The sequence below is a fragment of the Nanorana parkeri genome, unplaced genomic scaffold, assembly GCF_000935625.1.
Source record: "Nanorana parkeri isolate BGI_ZX_2015 unplaced genomic scaffold, ASM93562v1 scaffold1142, whole genome shotgun sequence".
In the NCBI taxonomy this organism is placed as follows: domain Eukaryota; kingdom Metazoa; phylum Chordata; class Amphibia; order Anura; family Dicroglossidae; genus Nanorana; species Nanorana parkeri.
The window spans coordinates 213,872-233,422 of NW_017307410.1; the positions used below are offsets into that span (position 1 = coordinate 213,872).

Genomic DNA, 19,551 nt, shown 5'->3' on the forward strand with positions numbered 1-19,551 from the left:
AGGAGCTGAGGAAGACTCCAATGATGACAACCCTCCAACAATAGGGGTCCCAAGGTCCTGATAAAGGTTTCAGGTGGCCGGAGGTTACAAAGTCAATGTAGGCAGGCAGTGGAACCAGCCTGAAGATCCTGAATGCCGCTTCAAGAGCAGCAGCTTCCTCTAGATTGAATGGCTGGGAAGAGCATGCATGCGCACGTGCGCAGACTTCACCTATCAGATGAAGTCATCACTCAATCATTACTGCGGTAGAAATCAGTAAAAGTGAGGCAGCTTCTGGTGCTTCAGCTTGACCTGCCTCACTAACTGAGCGAGTCTTCAGAGGCCGAGTCACAGCTGGGGCTTTGCCATGGCTCTGGACCCAGAAGGCACTTCATGGCTAAGGTCTGGGAAAGGTCACAGTGCAGAACCCAGTCCTCTGTGATCACATTCCAGGCTAGCCCCGGTCATCTAGTCCAGTAGGGTCTGTGTATGGCCTATTGTTGAGACAACACTGATCCATATAGCTGCTATACAGAGATCAGGATAAGCATTTGTTTAGCAAAGGATTCCTGATTTAAGGAAAAAAATCCACAAAGCAAGGGATACAAAAAATAGTCTTCTGAAGGACAAGGACACTAGGGGAACATTCTGAGGCATGCTGGGTAGAGGTGTTATTCGGGGCCGGCTTACATCTTTTCCATTTGCCAGTGTCCAAACCTACTGAAGGTGGCAGTATAAACCCGACCGTTTCTGAATTCCCGTGTCACTTAATGGACGATTAAGAAAAAATAGTCTGTGGCTTTGTTTCACCGCAGGGCAATTCTGCGCAAGCATCGCGAACATCACAATGCTTCATTGCAGACCGGCGGAGGACCCTCCAAGGAGCTCGTCCTTCTGGAGTATGAGAGGGAGCTGATGACCGTTTTGCAAGACGAGATTTTTTCTGGCCTTGGGGGAGAATACGACTTGGATCTCCCAGGCAAGTGATTTGTTTTGTTCCACTGTAAATTACAGTGGCTGCTAATTGTCCCGAAACACGCCTTTTAAACTCTAAATCTCACCCTATCAGAAGATGCAGCTGCAGGGTCACCCCAAGCAAGCAACGGGGGACATGACGCAAGGTTCTCAGCCTTTGACCACACTGGTAGGTGTAACTTTAGGTTTTCTCCTGTTCATTAACATTACTCTGACCTGTGTGTCCTACTTGTTTCTCAATCCAGATTGGGAACATGAACATGCCCTCCGTAGATAATTCTTGCCTATGCTCTCTTGTGATCGCAATGTTTAAATGTGTAATATTTTGGTCCTTTTTTTGGAGTGTAGTCCATTTTTACTCTGAACACGACGAGGAAGAGGCTGATGAGGAACTCGATCAGAAGGAGTTGAAGACATCACTCTACGACAAGTCAGCTGACATAGGAGATGTACCAGGTACGTTTGGCAGTCACATGACATGCTATAAAACACCAGCAAAACATTGGCTTGGACAAATGATTGCTTAGAGGAATGGCGCTTCCTCTAAATTGAACGGCTGGAAGGAGCATGCATGCGCACATGCGCAGACTTCACCTAGCGGATGAAGCCATCACTCAATCATTACTGCGGTAGAAACCAGTAAAGGTGAGGCAGCTTCTGGTGCTTCAGCTTGACCTGCCTCACCAAGTGAGTCTTCAGAGGCAGGGCCACAGCTGGGGCTTTGCCATGGTGGTGGACCCAGAAGGCATTTCATGGCTAAGGTCTGGGAAACGTCACAGTGCAGAACCCAGTCCTCTGTGATCACATTCCAGGCTAGCCCCGGTCATCTAGTCCAGCAGGGCTTGTGTACAGCCTATTTACTCTGAACACGAGGAAGAGGCTGATGAGGAACTTGATCAGAATGAGTTGAAGACATCACTCTATGACAAGTGCGCTGATATAGGAGATGTACCAGGTATGTTTGGCAGTCACAAGACATGCTATACAACACCAGTAAACATTGGCTTGGAGGAAGAAGGGGCAGGGAAGAGATGGCAAGGCAAGTTTAAGTGGATCGGGAAAGGAGGCCCTCTTTGCAAAGACATGGAGGTCTATCTACAAAGGACGCCCAGTTGTTATTGTTTAATGACGACAGATCAGCATCCCCAGGTCATTTGGGGACGCTGATCTGACATAAAAACTGGGCGGAGCCAGCCGTGAGATGACGGCTGGCCCCGCCCAGCTGTCATCTTAGGGGCGAAAGGCCGGTCTTCGGCAGGCCGTTCGCCGTGCTTCGGCTCAGTCGAGCCGAAGCATATGCCTTCAGCTCGGCTGAGCCGCTTGGGTGCTGTACGGGCTATAGTGACTAGCCCATACGGCAGCCCTTTGGTTCCACTGAACCGAAGGGCTCCGGCGGCCGAAGAGAGCCGAAGGATCAGCCGGCTCCTTTGTGAATAGACCCCCATGTCTTTACAAAGGGGGCCCCCTTTCCCGATACACTTATACTTGCCTTGCCATCTCTTCCCTGCCTCTTCTTCCTCCGTTGCAGCCGGCAGAAGTCCCCATTGATTCCGGTTTGGGGGGGCATGTAATCTCCTACACTGTGACAATGCTCAGGTTTAGTAGCTGAATATAAAGCCCAGTCACTGTCAAATGACCGAGGGAATGATGTCGCCTCTGTCCCAAGCGTCCAACACCAGCCAGCATTGGGGAATTGCACCATTTTAACTTCAGAGCAAATTCTACCTGTTCTAGATATTTGATCAGCTGAACTTGCATCAAGCATTTGATATTTAGAACTTCCCTCTTTTTCGGTTTGCACTGGGCTGGCAAGACCTTAACCCTAAGTGTCGGTGTCTACAATGGGTGGTAGTATAACACTAAAATACCTTTTTTGAGGGTTTGAAGCCTTTGGGGCCTGTTTAACGATGGCAAATACATTTCTGAGGACTATTCCTTTGTTTTGTAGGCCCCGAAGAGACGCTACCTCTGCATTCCGAAGCTGTGAAACTAGAGATGTCCCCGGCTCCAGGTCTGCTATGGACGGGGCCGCCATCCCTGTCAAGAAGACCCCAACCTGTTTCTCCGCTGGTCCACTCCCCTTCTGCTGTAACGCCAGAGACTTCAACTATCCCTGTTGCCTTTTCTCCAAAACCAGAGAGGGGGGAATCTCCCCCATCACACACCGCTGCCTCCCCATCTCCACAGCCCTATAGGGAAGAGCTGGAGCTGCAAAGGCAGCAGCTGCTTGCTCACCGGCGCACACATCGCGTGATGGAGGTGCAGGTGCGGCAACAGCGGCGCCACTATATGGCCGTGGAGAGGGCCCTGAATGCACTGGTGCAGCAACAGCGTGCTTTGACGCAGGAAATGGCGGGTATCCATTCAGTGCTCAGGCAGGCGGTCACTATAATGGGCGAGAGCCGTCCCCACGCTGAACCTAGGGGAAGGGGGCAGCATGCCTCCGGCCTGGCTCCCACTTCACACGCCCGGCGAGGGCGACCGAGAGGAGCAAATAACAGCCGTCCCTGCTGATGGATAACGTTTTGTCCGAATCTTGTAAATAGTTCTTTTTTATTTAGTTGTAAAGAGAAGGGAGGGCAATGTTTTTTTTTTTTTCCGGGTTGTTCATAGCCAAACCAGTATTATGTTTTTTTAATTATTATTATTATTTTTTTAGATCATGAAGACCATCTTTCTTGTGGTCTGTAATTTAAAATAAATTTTTTGGTTTACAAATCAATGGCTTCTTTTTTTTTTTAACTCCTCCAAGTACACTATATTGCCAGAAGTATTGAGACGTCGGCCTTTACACACACATGAACTTTAATGGTATCCCAGTCTTAGTCTGTAGGGTTCAGTATCGGGTTGGCTCCGCCCTTTGCCACTATAACAGCTTCAACTCTTCTGGGAAGGCGTCCACAAGGTTTAGGAGTGTGTCTATGGGAATGTTGGACCATTTGTAGGGGGGGGGCAGGGCTCTGGGGAGGCCAGTCCGGTTCCTCCACCCCAAACTCCCCCATCCATGTCTTTATGGACCTTGCTTTGTGCACTGGTGCGCAGTCATGTTGGAACAGGAAGGGCCATCCCCAAACTCCTCCCACAATGTTGGGAGCATAACATTTTCCAAAATGTCTTGGTGCGCTGATACCTTAAGAGTTACCTTCACTGGAACTAAGGGGCCAAGCCCCACCCCTGAAAAACAACCCCCCACCCCCATAATCCCCCTCCACCAAACATTACACTTGGCACAATGCAGTCAGGCAAGTACCGTGCTCCTGGTAACCGCCAAACCCAGACACGCCCATCGGATTGCCAGACAGAGAAGCGTGATTGGTCACTCCAGAGAACACGTCTCCACTTCTCTAGAGTCCAGTGGCGGCGTGCTTTACACCACGGCATCCCACGCTTTGCATTACACTTAGTGATGTAAAGCTTGGATGCAGCTGCTCGGCCATGGAGACCCATTCCATGAAGCTCTCTACGCACTGTTGTTGTGCCAATCTGAAGGCCACACCAAGTTTGGAGGTCTGTAGCTATTGACTCTGCAGACAGTTGGCGACTTCTGCGCACTGTGCGCTTCAGCCGACCCCGCTCTGTCATGTTACGTGGCCTACCACTTCCTGGCTGAGTTGCTGTTGTTCCCAGTTGCTTCCACTTTGTTATAATACCACTAACAGGTGATTGCGGAATATTTAGTAGCAAGGACATTTGATGGAACACCTGAATCCAATGATTCGGAGGGGCCCAATACTTTTGGCAATATAGTGTAGTTTCGCTACCTAGCAGCTGTCAAAGGTCTCAGGAAGGTCATCTCTTAATTTGCCATAATCCATGACATATCAGAGTCATTCTGCTCGCCCGCTACCATGAAACACCAAAATAGGGGAGCCGATTTAGCGTCCGGAATTGGCAATTTTCTACAGGTAGTGAGGCGGACATACATTTACGTCCTGGTGCAGGAACCTGATACGGATGGATTTCTATCAAGACGGTTCCCCATGTTTTGAACACAAATATGGTTCAGCTCCTGTGTGTTCTGGTTCATAATCAGCCATATTTCTAAAAAACATGTTCAACCAGAATTGTGTCCCATCACCTGTGTGAATCATTGAACATGGGACAAGAGCTTTGGCATCCATCACCACACTCAGCAGAAGAAAGTTGCTTTGCCCCTGAGTGCGTTGTCTGGTGTCTAGCTAGGACTGAGCTTTGAGTAAAACATTTACCGCACTCGGAACACGAATAAGGCTTCTCCCCTGTGTGGGTCATCCGATGGGAGGTAAGGTGGGCTCTCTGAGGGAAACATTTCCCACACTCTGTGCATAAAAACGGCTTCTCTCCCGTGTGCGTCCTATGGTGCCGAGCCAGAACTGCTCTCTGCGCAAAACCCTTCCCACATTCCGAACACAAATACGGCTTCTCCCCCGTGTGAGTCAACTGATGGGAGATGAGGTGGTCTCTCTTTGGAAAACATTTCCCACATTCTGAACAGGAAAATGGCTTCTCCCCCGTGTGAGTCCGGTGGTGTCTAATGAGATGCTGTTTTTGAGAAAAATACTTCCCACATTCAGGACATGAAAATGGCTTCTCTCCCGAGTGAGTTATCCGATGTGAGTTGAGATGCGCCCGCTGAGAAAAACTTTTCCCGCACTGCAAACATGAAAATGGCTTCTCGGCTGAGTGAATTCTCCGGTGCCTGATGAGCTGCTGTTTTTGGGGAAAGCATTTGCCGCATTCAAAACAGGAATAGGGCCTGCCTCCTTCGTGACCTTGTTGTTGGTAGACGAGGTCTGCTCTCTGAGCAAAACATTCCCCGCACTCGGAACTCAGAAATGCTCCACCTTCCCTGTGAGCTGTATGATGGATTGCAGGATGGGGATGAGGAGAACTCTCCCCATGTGGAGTGGCATCAGTAGGTAGACCTTCACGGTCAAGTACTTCGAAAGGGTTGGGGGAAACGGGGCTTCCTTCTGGCGAATCATAAATGACGTCTTCTTCTAATTCACCATTTGGAGTAGGATGTTCTTCTGGGTTTTTTCTCGTGTATCGTCCATCTGGAGGATGTAATAGAAGAAAAACTGAAATATGAATGTCAATCATGGCAACTGCAATCCAAATGGAGGCCAAGATGGCACCTTCCTTGACTGTAAAGGATAAGGGGGTGTAGTTCCTCCTTGGAAATTCAACCCTGATGTCCTCATGCATGATCTCCCATGTTCCTACCACTAGTTCCGGTCAAGAAGTATCACATTTCCGCACGGGCAAAGGGCTTTACTGTCTTCTGACATTTTTTAACCTTCAAACATAACCACTAAAGAAGTCTCTATTTTAAGTTGGATGTTTGAATGTTCTTATTACATATGCTTGCCGAAGAAAATGTCATCATTTATCCCTCACCTGTGCCGATCTCTATAGGAGTTTCTTCCTCTTTGATCCTCACACGTCCTTCTTCCTCAGCTTTGGCGTCTCTCTGAGTGTCCCTGGTGTCTCCGGGGTCTGTGAATAAAGATGAGAGTGAAGCCCCCTGAGATGTATGAGAGACCCCAGAGAGTGTGTGTGTGGGGGGGGGGGGGGGGCGCCCGAGTTTTGTCTTGCCTAGGGCAGCCCCAAACCTAAATACACCACTGCATGAGTCTCCTGACTCCTCCCACTAGACACATTCTGTCCCCCCCATTACTGTCTACTGACAGAGGAGGGGGGAGAAGAAGAGATTGTTGTAGTGACTGAACAAGGAGAATCTGGGACTCTTTTCTGGATTTAGTGTTTATTCCTCACCTGTGCCAATCTCTGGAGAGATGTCCTTCTCCATCTCACATGACTCATCACTCTTTACAGGAGGCTCTTCATCTTCTTCATCCTTTACCTCAACTTTAACATAAATCACGTTTTCATTCTAAATACAAAACAGTACATTGAGTTTAAACATAGGACTCTGTTCAGTTAATATAGAGCAGATTTACGTTGTTTAGCAAATGAGAAAGAAACCCCATCTACCTGATCCTCCTGAGGGATCTCCTGATGTTCCTGTGTGGAATCCCGGGAATACAGAGGACGGGCCTGAGGGATCTCCTGATGTTCCTGTGTGGAATCCCGGGAATACAGAGGACGGGCCTGAGGGATCTCATGATGTTCCTGTGTGGAATCCCGGGAGTACAGAGAAGGGGCCTGAGGGATCTCCTGATGTTCCTGTGTGGAGTCCCGGGAATACAGAGGACGGGCCTGAGGGATCTCCTGATGTTCCTGTGTGGAATCCCGGGAATACAGAGGACAGGGACATCTCTCTGGGGTATTTCTGTTCCTGGATCCATCTGTAGGAAACATACACACTGACTGAATACATTGTTTCTATGTCTTTATATCAGAGGATGTGTGTATCTAGGGGGATCCTCAATACTCAAGACATGAAAGTCTCCTCTTACCCGGCGATGTGAGGGGCGGCCGGTTCTCCATCATGACGTCCTTGTAGAGATCCCAGTGTCCGTCTATAGACTTCCACTCCATACCTGGAATACGAGCTTCTCCGTACAGCTCATCCTGAAATAAATGAATAAAATGTACCATGCATCTATAAGTTAATCTTAGAAAACAGCATGTGTCCTATTTATTTTCCCGGTGTTAAACCGACAAGGCTAGGAAGTAGTTTCAAATGTGTCGCTAGGCGCTATGTAAAAGATGTCACAAAGATGTCCTAACCGCCAGACCTCCCGTAGAAAAATACAGCCCCCAGCGCCATCATGCCAGCCACTGCAGCGCTCACCATCTTCTGTCCTACACATTAGAGGACTTGCAGGAAGATGATTATTTGTTGAAGTGACATGATCCCCCCATCCAGACCACACAGAGAGTGCTGGTAGCCCCTTCTCTCATAATAAAAATACATCATTACCTCACTGGGCGCACAAATTCCAGCCTGGCAGCCACCAGCAGCTGCTACCGTAGTAATAAAATACAAAAATTTAATTGAATTGGTCACCCACTTAAGCTACAAGAAAATGGCCGACCTTTTAGCATCAGCCTGTATATTAAATCTGCGCGCGCGCGCGTGCGTCACCATAGTAACCAGGGGCAGCCAGCTCCGTACACCTGAGAACTCCACATCCCTCCAGGAAGTAGGCTCCACCCACTGGACGGTGTTCTACAGCAGCAAACACTAGAGGGCAATCTCTACTCCTTTGCTTCAGCAGATCGGCGGACATTTTCCAGTAGTCTTGCCAAGAACAAATATAAGATTGTTGCAATTGATTTCACTAAAAAACAAAATATTAGTCATAATATTATTATTTGTTTGTGCAATGTAATCTGATATGAAAAGAGCAAAGGGAAAAGGCGGCCATTTTGTTGTAGCTTACAGTTGAGGACACTGAGGAGCTCCAGTAGGGTCATGGCTGCCAGGCAGGAGAGTGTGTGCCCACTGAAGAGGAGGTAATAATACTATATTCTTATTCTGAGAGGAGGAGAGAAGGGGCTCTATGGACTGGATGGGGGGATCATGTGACCCCAATAAATCATCATCTTCCTGCAAGTCCTCTGATGTGTAGAACATTGGATGGTGAGCTCTTCTGGCGCTGGGGGCGTATTCTATGGAAAGTCACAACCCGCGTCCTATAGAAATATGCCCATTGATGAGGAATGCGGGTTTGTAGGTCATAGAGAGAGGTCAGTCGTAACCTGAACCTCACACAGTGCTCCCTCTTCTTACAGGTGAACGTAACGATGGCGAAGAGAAGGTGAGTATCAGCAACTGGTGGTGCCAACGTTACGCCAAATCACAGGTTACTCCAAATGACCCTAACACTTCCCCTTCCTAAAACAGAACCTGAATACCAGTTAACCCTTTACATGTCACTTCCTCCTAACCCCAACACCCAACACTCCGTTCTATCACTAAAGGGGAACTTCACCCCATCTTGAAAATGACAACAAAGGCACCTTTATAGATGTGTAGTAATGGCAATCTTCAAACAGACACTTCTAGATAATTGTCGGTGTTCTATCGAGATGTCCAACTTGTCGAGATCTCCAACTCCCGTCTGCGCGGCCACCTATGAGCAGTATCACGTTCTCTAATTTGCATTAGTGCGCCTGCGCGGGCATCCGATGGCACAAGTACTGATGCCAGTTGGAGAACTCAATGAGGATTGCGGGGGGCGCATTTAAGGCTATTGGGCGAGGCGACGAGACACTAGCGCCATCTCGTCGAAATCTCCAACGAATGTGACGTTACGAGTTGGAGATCTCGACGAGTTGGCCGTTTCGACAGAACACCGGCTTCCTATTTGTATATCCTATTTGTCTTTTCCTCCCCATTCTTATCACGGTGGCCATTTTCACTAGGGAGTCCATCTCCCTATACTTCCTGGAACTCTAGGTCTTCCTCCTAGTACATTGGACATCATCAGAGGTGGGAAAAAATGCCTTTCCCCCCCGGGATTCCGTGAGATTTCCCAGGAGGGCACTGGTGATGTAGCCAGGATTCATCTGTGAGGCCAGGACTACATCACCAGTGTGTCACCCAAGCAGGAAGTGGAGAAACAGATATTGTAAGTAAAAGCCAAAAATATTTGTTTTACTAACGAATGTAAAATGATTTCATATCAGCCTTCTGATGGAACTCTTAGTGAAAGGGGTAAAGGTCCGCTTTCCTTAGAACTGCACCGGGGACACAGATTACTTCCAGTGAAGTGGATCCTACGTTCTGCTGGCACCGGTTAGTGTAAAAGTCCTCCCTTCAGTGATGCCGGATTCTTCTGACAGCGGCGAACCTCCGCTGTATTGGCTAACGGACCCGTCTGTAACAGTTGAGGCTCGGCACTGCTCACCCTACCCCTTCCGCCCCTCTCGCCTGTTTACAAAATGGCGCCGGGCTTTCACTGTTACAGGTGAGTCAGTTAACCTCTGAAGTGCCGGAAGTTCACCACTGTAAGGAACGTAAATAAAGGATTATCTGATAAAAAGCCTAAAGTTGGTAGTATGTATAATATATGGGAGTTATGGGAATTGATAGCACACTATATAGGTTGAACCTGATGGACCTGTGTCCTTATTCAACCTCAACTACTGTAACCGTGTATTGTTAGTACATATTGTTCCTTGGCTGTATTTTTGAGATATTTCTCTATGTTTTAATTTATTTATTGTATATCAGCCTGTATTCTACATATAGATTCAGCCATAAAGCTGAAGATTTAGACGTACACCTGGATCTGTAGAAGGGCGTCATGATGGAGAACCGGCCGCCACTCACATCAACGGGTAAGAGGAGACTTTCATGTCTTGAGTATTGAGGATCCCCCTAGATACACACATCCTCTGATATAAAGACATAGAAACAATGTATTCAGTCAGTGTGTGTGTTTCCTACAGATGGATCCAGGAACAGTAATACCCCAGAGAGATGTCCCCTTCCTCTGTATTCCTGGAACTCCACACAGGAACATCAGGAGATCCCTCAGGCCCGTCCTCTGTATTCCCAGGATTCCACACAGGAACATCATGAGATCCCTCAGGCCCATCCTCTGAATTCCCGGGACTCCACACAGGAACATCAGGAGATCCCTCAGGCCCGTCCTCTGTATTCCCGGGACTCCACACAGGAACATCATGAGATCCCTCAGGCCCATCCTCTGTATGCCCGGGATTCCACACAGGAACATCAGGAGATCCCTCAGGCCCGTCCTCTGTATTCCCGGGATTCCACACAGGAACATCATGAGATCCCTCAGGCCCGTCCTCTGTATTACCGGGATTCCACACAGGAAAATCAGGAGATCCCTCAGGCCCGTCCTCAGTATTCCCGGGATTCCACACAGGAACATCAGGAGATCCCTCAGGCCCGTCCTCTGTATTCCCGGGACTCCACACAGGAACATAACCAGATCCCTCAGACCCGTCCTCTGTATTCCCGGGACTCCACACAGGAACATCATAAGATCCCTCAGGCCCGTCCTCTGTATTCTCGAGATTCCACACAAGAACATCATGAGATCCCTCAGGAGGATCAGGTAGAGTGAAGTGATGTTCTTGTTAAATACTACAGTGACATTCTGCAATGTATTCTGTACAGGGTTTTATGAGATCAAGCAGAAATATTGCTTTGTGTAATGTCATAATATAATTTGTCTTTTTGAATTATTTTTGTTATTCAAGGTTAAAAATGAAGTAAAAGAGGAAGCTGAAGTGCCATACATGTGGGTGGATGTACCGTGTAAGGAGGAGGAAAGTTCTCCAGGGATCAGCACAGGTGAGGAATAAACACTAAATCCAGAGAAGACTCCCAGATTCTCCTTGTTCAGTCACTACAACAATCTCTTCTTCTCCCCCCTCCTATGTCAGTAGACAGTAATGGGGGGACGGAATATGTCTAGTGGGGGGAGTCAGGAGCCATCAGCCTCTATTAGACCCCGGCTCTCCTCCTCACATCATGTCATTGTGTGTTAGCAGCCCCCCCACACACACTCTCTGCGGTCTCTCATACATCTCAGTACAGGGGGCTTCACTCTCATCTTTATTCACAGACCCCGGAGACACTCAGAGAGACGTTAAATCTGACGAAGTAGAACATGTGAGGATTAAAGAGGAGGGAATACCTACAGAGGTCAACACAGGTGGGTAATAAGGACCTTACCTCATAAATGCTCTTTTGCACACAAATTCCCACAGACACTCTTCACCAGGGGTCTCAAACCTCCGGCCCTCCAGCAGTGGTGAAACTACAAATCCCATGATGCATCTCTCTCCGGGAGTCATGTCTGTGGCTGTCAGAATCTTGCAATGCCTCATGGGATTTGTAGTTCCACCACAGCTGGAGGGCCGGAGGTTTGAGACCCCTGCTCTTCACAGTCTTGTGGAAATGCTTCCTAGAAAAGTGGAGGCTTTTGTAGCCTCGCAGGGGGGCCAGCTCAATGTTTATGTCCATGGTTTTGGATTGGACGTCCAACAAGCTCACATAGGTGTGATGGGCAGGTGTCTACAAACATTGGGCCATATCGTTTCGGAATGGTGATTCCAATACTGTGAAGCAGATAATTCAGGTTGTAAGAAGGCGAAGTCCAATCATTGGCTGCTTTTAAAAACGATTTACCGCCATCCAATGAGACTTGAGAGTAGAAGTCTTGCCTATGAATTCTTATTTTCTTTCATGGCATATTTTCTCCAGGTGGACAACAGAATCGAAATAACCTGAAGGGTCAATGCAATGTCTCTCCAGATTGTGACATGGAAGAAAATGACATAAAATCTGAGTCTTCACAAGACAACAACATTACTACAAACCTCCTTCCCATCACACATCATACAGCTGGTGACAGGGGTGAAAGCTTCAAGTGTTCTAAATGTGGCGAATGCTTTGCCCAGAGAGACAAATTTTTCTCCCACCGGCAAGGCCACAAAGGGGAGAAGCCATATACATGTTCCGAATGCGGGAAATGTTTTCCTCAGAAGAACCAACTCACTAGACACCAGACGATTCACTCGGACGAGAAGCCTTTTTTATGTTCAGCGTGCGGGAAACGTTTTTCCCAAAGTGGACATCTTTTACTACATCAGATGACTCACACAGGAGAGAAACCTTATGCGTGCTCAGAATGCGGGAAATGTTTTTCCCGGCGGGGAACTCTAATATCCCACCAGAAGACTCACACAGGGGAGAAGCCGTATTTATGTGCTGAGTGCGGGAAACGTTTTATCGAAAGATCGACGCTTGTTGCGCATCAGAAAACTCACTCTGGCCTGAAGCCGTTTTCCTGTTCGGAATGTGGGGAGCGCTTTTCCCGGAAGTCCAATCTTAACACGCACCTAAATATTCATAAAGAGGAGAAGCCCTTTTCATGCCCCGAATGTGGAAAGTGCTTCGGCGCAAGGTCCAAGCTTGTTATACACAAGATAATTCACTCTGGGGAGAAGCCGTTCACCTGTTCCCAGTGCGGAGAAAAATTTACCTGGAAGTCTTCTTTTATCAGACATAAGAGGGTCCATACGGCGATCAGGAAGCCGTTTTCTACAGATATGGACAGCACTCGGAGAGGTCCCGGTCCTCTCACTTCTCCGAATAGTACACGAGACGATCATCGGGCCCAAAAGGATGATCTGGTAGGTGGAACAAATAATACAGGAGAGAGAATTTGTGAAGACCCACCTTAGTCTTCGGCCTGTGCTATGCTCGTGTAGTATTGTTTCCTTTAGTGCGTGATGACCCTTTTCTAAACCTTTTTTAGTATTAGGTAGAGTCAGGAAAGATCAAAACCCCTTTTTTACCAGTAACCGGAGCTCCATCAGAGAGAATTTTCCTCTTTCTCTGCCATGGTGACAACAGTTACAGCACATTGAATGTGAGGGAAAGTCTACAGCCGGGACATTTACAGCAATAAAAGGTTGTCGGGGGTTCTAGCCTTCCCCTGCTCTACTATCACAAGCTTTTACGTCTGTCTGTGCTGCTGTTAAAGATGTGAATTGGTAAAGATCTCCCTGACTTCCTGTCAGGTAAAACCGTTGTCACCGTGACAGTAATTATTATTATTACTATTATACAGCATTTATATAGCGCCAACAGTTTGCACAGCGCTTTACAATATAAGGAAGACATTACAGTCACAATACAATTCAAGACAAGATGGTAAGGAGGGCCCTGCCCCTGAGGGCTTACAATCTAAAAGGGAGGGGCCAGTGATACATGAGGAGGTAGCTGTGTGGGGATGAAGAACGTGATGGTTGCGTGGGTAGGTTGAGGTGGGATAGGCTTCCTGAAGAGATGAGTCTTTAGGGATCGCCTAAAGGCAGTTAAGGTGGGAGATAGATGGACAGGTTGGATTAAAGAGTTCCAGAGGATGGGAGAGACTCCAGAGAAGTCCCGGAGGCGAGTATGGGAGGAGTTGACAAGGGAGCTGGAAAGCAGGAGGCCTTTTGATGATTTAGACTGAATGGAGGAGGAGCCTGAGTAGAGGTAGGCCAATGAGGAGGGAGTTGCAATGGGGGGAATGTGGGCAATGGGGGGAAATCTCTCCTACAGAGCCTTAGGTAGCAGTACAAACCTGATGGATTATAACCTTTTCTGAGCCTATCCAAAACTACATGAAAGCAGAACCCCATCCAAAAATAAACCAATAAAAAAATGAAATAACGAGACCAGCTTTGGAATGAGGACAATCTTTTTCTCTAATCTCCCATCAGAAGACTCACACAGGAAGAAGCCATATTCTTGTCCAGAGTGGGGAAACAAATCCAGAGATTTCCCCCCGCAGTACTTTTTACTGCCTCTAGATGTCCCCAGTCTGATGGCCAGCATCATTCAACTCACTGTTATAGAGCTCCGGCCATCCCGGACGTGCCCCCAGCTTGTGACTGGATTTGGTGAAAGGAGAAGCAGCACAGGCTGAGTTGATAGAATAAGTTTAGCTTGGTACACATCAGAGAGAGTATGGGATCTATCCTGTACTAGTTGGCCAAGTAGTTCAGGGACTTGCATATGCAGCCACTAGGAGCACTTTGTACAACATTGATATGCCAGACGAGGGACTGGCCACAGGTAAGAAGACTTGCTCCGTCAGGGTTTTATATGGCTCTTAACAAAATGACTAAATTTGAACCATTTCCAAGGGTCCATCCATCTGTTTCCTCCTTCTGCTGGGTCAAGTACTTTGTCGCCCCTTGTCACATGCTGTATTCCCAAGCCAGAATTAGAAAGCCCACTCTTCTGAACCTGGGGTGAATTGGGAATTGTCCATGATGGGTACGAGGGGGTCGTTTAGTTGCCATCTGTGAAACATGCCCAAACCAAATCCCAGTGCAATGTTTTTTATAGGGGCAACAGAGGGGGCCAAGCTTCTGTGGGCCAGTTTTTGGTTTGCCAGAGCTCCCTCAGCTGTTTTTGAAACTTCCAATAGATCCAATCCAAAGTTTTATGAAGTAGTGACACTTCATAATATTTTCTAACATCTGGGAGCTCCATGCGCCCCATTGGCTTTGGTTCTGGTCAGTACTCCCTATGCGATCCTAAGGTTTTGTTGTTTGTGGGACCAAAATAAGTCAATGAACTTGAAGTTCAGGGATCTGAGGAAGCTTGGTAGCAGCCATATTGGTAACATTTGAAACATAAACATCATGCAGGGAAGTACATTGTATTAATATTAGCAATATAGACCAGACCAAGAGAATTTGGGTTGTCCCACCGACATACACTTTATAGGAAACTCCAGGCTAACAGATGTGTATTTAGCTGTTTGCCCGGGGTACCAATTTATTCGACCTGCATTTGCCCCCCATATGAGCTGAGACAACCTACTGTCAATCGTTAGCTGATCAGATAACTCCCAGGACATAAGAATACTTTTGTACAAACACCACGACTGCTAATTGATAAAGTTTATTATTTGTATTTTTTTCTGTTGTTCAGTATAAAAGTTTAAAAGTAAAAACTGAAAAGGAATCAGAAGAACTGTATGTGGGGGGTGACGAGCCACATGTGACGGGCAAAGAGCCGTGTAAGGAGGACGAACGCCCCAAAGAGATCGGCTTAGGTGAGTAATACACACTAAATCCAGAGAAGAGTCCCATATTCTCCTTGTTCAGTCACTGCAACAATCTCTTCTTCTCCCCCCTCCTCTGTCAGTAGACAGTAATGGGGGGACGGAATGTGTCTAGTGGGGGGAGTCAGGAGCCATCAGCCTCTATTAGACTCCGGCTCTCCTCCTCACATCATGTCATTGTGTGTTACCAGCCAAGAGACGTGACCAGTCTCCCCCACACACACTCTCTGGGGTCTCCCATACATCTCAGTACAGGGGGCTTCACTCTCATCTCTATTCACAGACCGCGGAGACACTCAGATAAACCTTAATGATGATGAGGAGGTCGAAGGATATGTGAGAATCAAAGTGGAGGAAACTCCAGAGATCAGCACAGGTGAGGAATAAACACTAAATACAGAGAAGAGTCCCAGATTATCCTTGTTCAGTCACTACAACAATCTCTTCTTCTCCCCCCTCCTCTGTCAGTAGACAGTAATGGGGGGACGGAATGTGTCTAGTGGGGAGAGTCAGGAGCCATCAGCCTCTATTAGACTCCGGCTCTCCTCCTCACATCATGTCATTGTGTGTTACCAGCCAAGAGACGTGACCAGTCACCTCCCCCCCCACACACACACTCTCTCTGGGGTCTCTCATACATCTCTGGGGGCTTCACTCTCATCTTTATTCACAGATCTCAGAGACACTCAGATAAACCTTAATGATGAAGAGGAGGTCGAAGGATATGTGAGAATCAAAGTGGAGGAAACTCCAGAGATCAGCACAGGTGAGGAATAAATACTCACTATCCAGAAGGAAAGTTTTGGCTGGTTTTATGCTTTTACCTGTATCGGGCCATCAGATTTCATAGAGGGGGTCCTCTGTTTTAAGCTCAGCCCCAGCAGTTATCTGGTTAAAAACTCATGCCTTAGAGCTCCCTACCTCTTCATAGCAGGGAGTGAGAAGTTTGTACCAAGCTTCTTGGATTGTTCCTTGTATAAGAGACTTTCTCTCCAGCTGAGCATTCCTTAGGAACATCTGCAGACTAAAAGTACTTTTTGAGGTGACCAAGAAAGGTTGGAATTTTTGAAGGTCAGTGAAGCTGTCTTAGATTTAGAAGGGGGAGGGTCAATGTGAAATCTGGTTCCTGTAGTTTGCACGTATGAACCTTTTGAAAACGAGCCACCTACGTTTAGATTGCTTCTCACGGCTGCTCAATCCTTTGGTGACTCAATCATGGCTGAGCTCGGACTCTTTCACAAAAAGGCATATATAAATGGTGACTCTAGTAGTGGTCAATAGTGGGCCGCTGGAGAACTTACTCCTAAATCTTCTTGCATTTAGTCATTTCATCAGCTTCCCACTTTAGGACAGTATACTGCTGTATAAGACGACCAGAGTTCTTGGGTGACACAACTGGAATTTCATTCTTCTCTCTTCAGATGGTGAACCAGAAGATGACAACATCACACCAGATTCTTCACAAGTTCCTTCAAATTCAAGACGTCAAAGTGAGGATCTCTCATATGGTCCTCCTACACATCGGGACAGTTCTGGTGGTCACTCGTATACCGTCATCTGTCATACAGGACCTGAAACCTTCTCATGTTCTGAATGTGGTGAATCTTTTGACCAGAGAGCACAACTCATTTCCCACCAGAAAGGTCACGGAGGAGAAAAGCCTTCTTCAACTTCTGAATGTGGGGAAGGTTCTCAAAAAGATCTACTCACTAGGCACCAGAGGACTTCCTCAGCCGAGAAGCTTTTTCTGTGTTCAGAATGTGGGAAAAGTTTTTCCCATAAACATATCCTCACTAGGCACCAGAGGACTCACTCAGCTGTGAAGCCTTTTTTATGTCAGGAGTGCGGGAAGCGGTTTCCTCAGAAACATCAACTCTCTATACACCAGAGGACTCACTTAGCTGAAAAGCCTTTTTTATGTTTGGAATGCGGGAAGCGTTTCTGTCAGAAAAAGCAGCTCGCTAAACACCAAAGAACTCACACCGGGGAGAAGCCTTTCGAATGTTCCGAGTGCGGGAAACGGTTCTCCCAGAGTGGACATTTTTACCTTCATCAGAGGATTCACACGGGAGAGAAACCTTATTCATGTTCGGAATGCGGGAAATGTTTTTCTCAAAGAAGATATCTCACCTCCCATCAGATGACTCACACGGGGGAGAAACCTTTTTCATGTTCGGAATGTGGGGAACATTTTTCCCAGAAATCATCTCTTATTGCACATAAAAAAGTTCACACCGGGGAGAAGCCGTTTGCCTGCCCTGAGTGTGGGAAGTGTTTTACTGGAAAGTCAACCCTTGTTAAGCACCAGAGAACTCACACCGCAGAGAGGCCGTTTTCCTGTTCCCAGTGCGGCGATGCGTTTCCTTGGAAGTGGTCACTTATCAACCACGAGAGGATTCATACAGGAGAGAAACCTTATTCTTGCTTGGAATGTGGGAAGACTTTTGTTGGAAGCTCTAATCTTGCTGCACACCAGAGAACTCATACGGGGGAGAAGCCATTTTCTTGTTCTGAATGTGGTAAATATTTTTCCCGGAAGTCGAACCTTAAAAGGCATGAAAAGGTTCATACAGGTGAGGAGCCATTTTTATGTACTTAATGTGTTATACCCAGAAGGCCCACCTTGCCCATCAGAGGACTATTACTGGGGTGAAGATATATTTGTGGTCCTAAGGTGGGGAATATTTTACTCAGAGAGCTTGCCTTACCATTAGGGAACTCAAATGGGGTTCAGTCATAATTATGTTCTTAAAATGGTAGCATTTTACCCAGAGAGCTCACCTTACCACCAGGGAACTTACTTTGGGGTGAAGCCATATTCATGTTCTGAAGGTGGGAGATGTTTACATAGAGAGCTCTAACCTAACCATCAGAGAACCTTAATTGGGTAGAGTCATTTTCATGTTCTAACACTGGAAGATGTTTTACCCGGCAAGCTCACCGTACCCCCAAGGAACTCACTCTGGGGTGAAGCCATATTCATTTTTTGAAAGTGGGAGATGTTTTATATATAGACCCCACCTGACCATCAGGGAACTTACTTGGGATAAAGCCATAAACATGTTCTTAAAAAGGTAGCATTTTATCCAGAGAGCTCACCTTACCATTAGGAAAGTCGTCCTGGAGTGAAGTCATAATCATATTCTGAAGATGGGAGCTGTTTTATAGAGAGAGCTCTCACCTTACCACCAGGGAACTCACACTGGGGTGAAGCCATATTCATGTTCTGAAGGTGTGAGATGTTTTACAGAGAGCTCACCTTACCACCAGGGGACTCACACTGGGGTGAAGCCATATTCATGCTCTGAAGGTGTGAGATGTTTTATAGCTCCCCATACCACTAGGGAGGTCATGATGGAGTGAAGTCATATTCATGTTTTGAAAGTGTGAAATGTTTTACATGGAGAGCCCACCTTACCATCGGGGAAACTCACATTAGGGTGAAGCCATATTCATGTTCTGAATGTGTAAAATGTTTTATAGAGAGAGCCTGCCTTACCATCAGGGGACTCACACTGGGGTGAAGCCATACTCAGGTTCTGAAGGTGTGAAATGTTTTACATAGAGAGCTCACCTTACCATCAGGGGACTCACACTGGGGTGAAGCCATACTCAGGTTCTGAAGGTGTGAAATGTTTTACATAGAGAGCTCACCTTACCATCAGGGGACTCACACTGGGGTGAAGCCATACTCAGGTTCTGAAGGTGTGAAATGTTTTACATAGAGAGCTCACCTTACCATCAGAAAACTGGCATGGGCTGAAGCCATATTTATGTTCCTGAAGTCGTGAGATGTTTTTCCCAAAGAACTCACTTTACCTTTAGAGAATGTACACGGGGTGACGCTATATTCATACTCTGAATGAGGGAGATATTTAATACCTTTTCATCACGCATACAATTTTCACAAGAGCTAGAAGCCATTTTCATGTTCTGCATGTGGGAAATGTTTTACTCTGAAAGCACTTCTTTTCACACTAGAGCGCTCAAGTTCTTGTCCATGTCCTAACTATGTCAACAACACTTATATTCTCTTTTAAGTCAAATCTAAGGGGACAAGAGATTGAAGGGTGGGAATGTGGCGTGAGTTAGGGTA

At 47.0% G+C, this 19,551-nt stretch overlaps 2 protein-coding genes across 2 annotated transcripts in view; one reads left to right on the top strand and one right to left on the bottom strand.

Moving 5' to 3' along the window:
- LOC108796637 (zinc finger protein 208-like) overlaps positions 1 to 19,551 on the bottom strand; it is a 154,972-nt gene that overhangs the window by 27,948 nt on the left and 107,473 nt on the right. The window contains exons 7-8 of the mRNA XM_018568136.1: positions 9,629 to 9,631; positions 5,107 to 5,632 (exon numbers count right to left, since the gene is read on the bottom strand). Of these exons, the coding sequence (XP_018423638.1) occupies positions 5,107 to 5,632; positions 9,629 to 9,631 (529 nt within the window). The remainder of the gene's footprint in view (positions 1 to 5,106; positions 5,633 to 9,628; positions 9,632 to 19,551) is intronic.
- LOC108796625 (oocyte zinc finger protein XlCOF6-like) lies at positions 9,671 to 18,054 on the top strand. Its single transcript, XM_018568125.1, has 6 exons — positions 9,671 to 9,815; positions 10,897 to 10,937; positions 11,083 to 11,176; positions 11,451 to 11,540; positions 12,092 to 12,905; positions 17,016 to 18,054. The coding sequence occupies exons 1-6, from the start codon at positions 9,671 to 9,673 to the stop codon at positions 18,052 to 18,054; spliced, it is 2,223 nt and encodes a 740-aa protein (XP_018423627.1).

Excerpts from the sequence above, each read along its gene's own strand:
- LOC108796625 (XM_018568125.1), top strand. The coding sequence starts at position 9,671 with ATGCCGGATTCTTCTGACAGCGGCGAACCTCCGCTGTATTGGCTAACG. Across the intron at positions 11,177-11,450 it reads TTCTCCAGGGATCAGCACAG|ACCCCGGAGACACTCAGAGA; the intron begins GTGAGGAATAAA and ends CTTTATTCACAG. Across the intron at positions 11,541-12,091 it reads ACCTACAGAGGTCAACACAG|GTGGACAACAGAATCGAAAT; the intron begins GTGGGTAATAAG and ends TATTTTCTCCAG.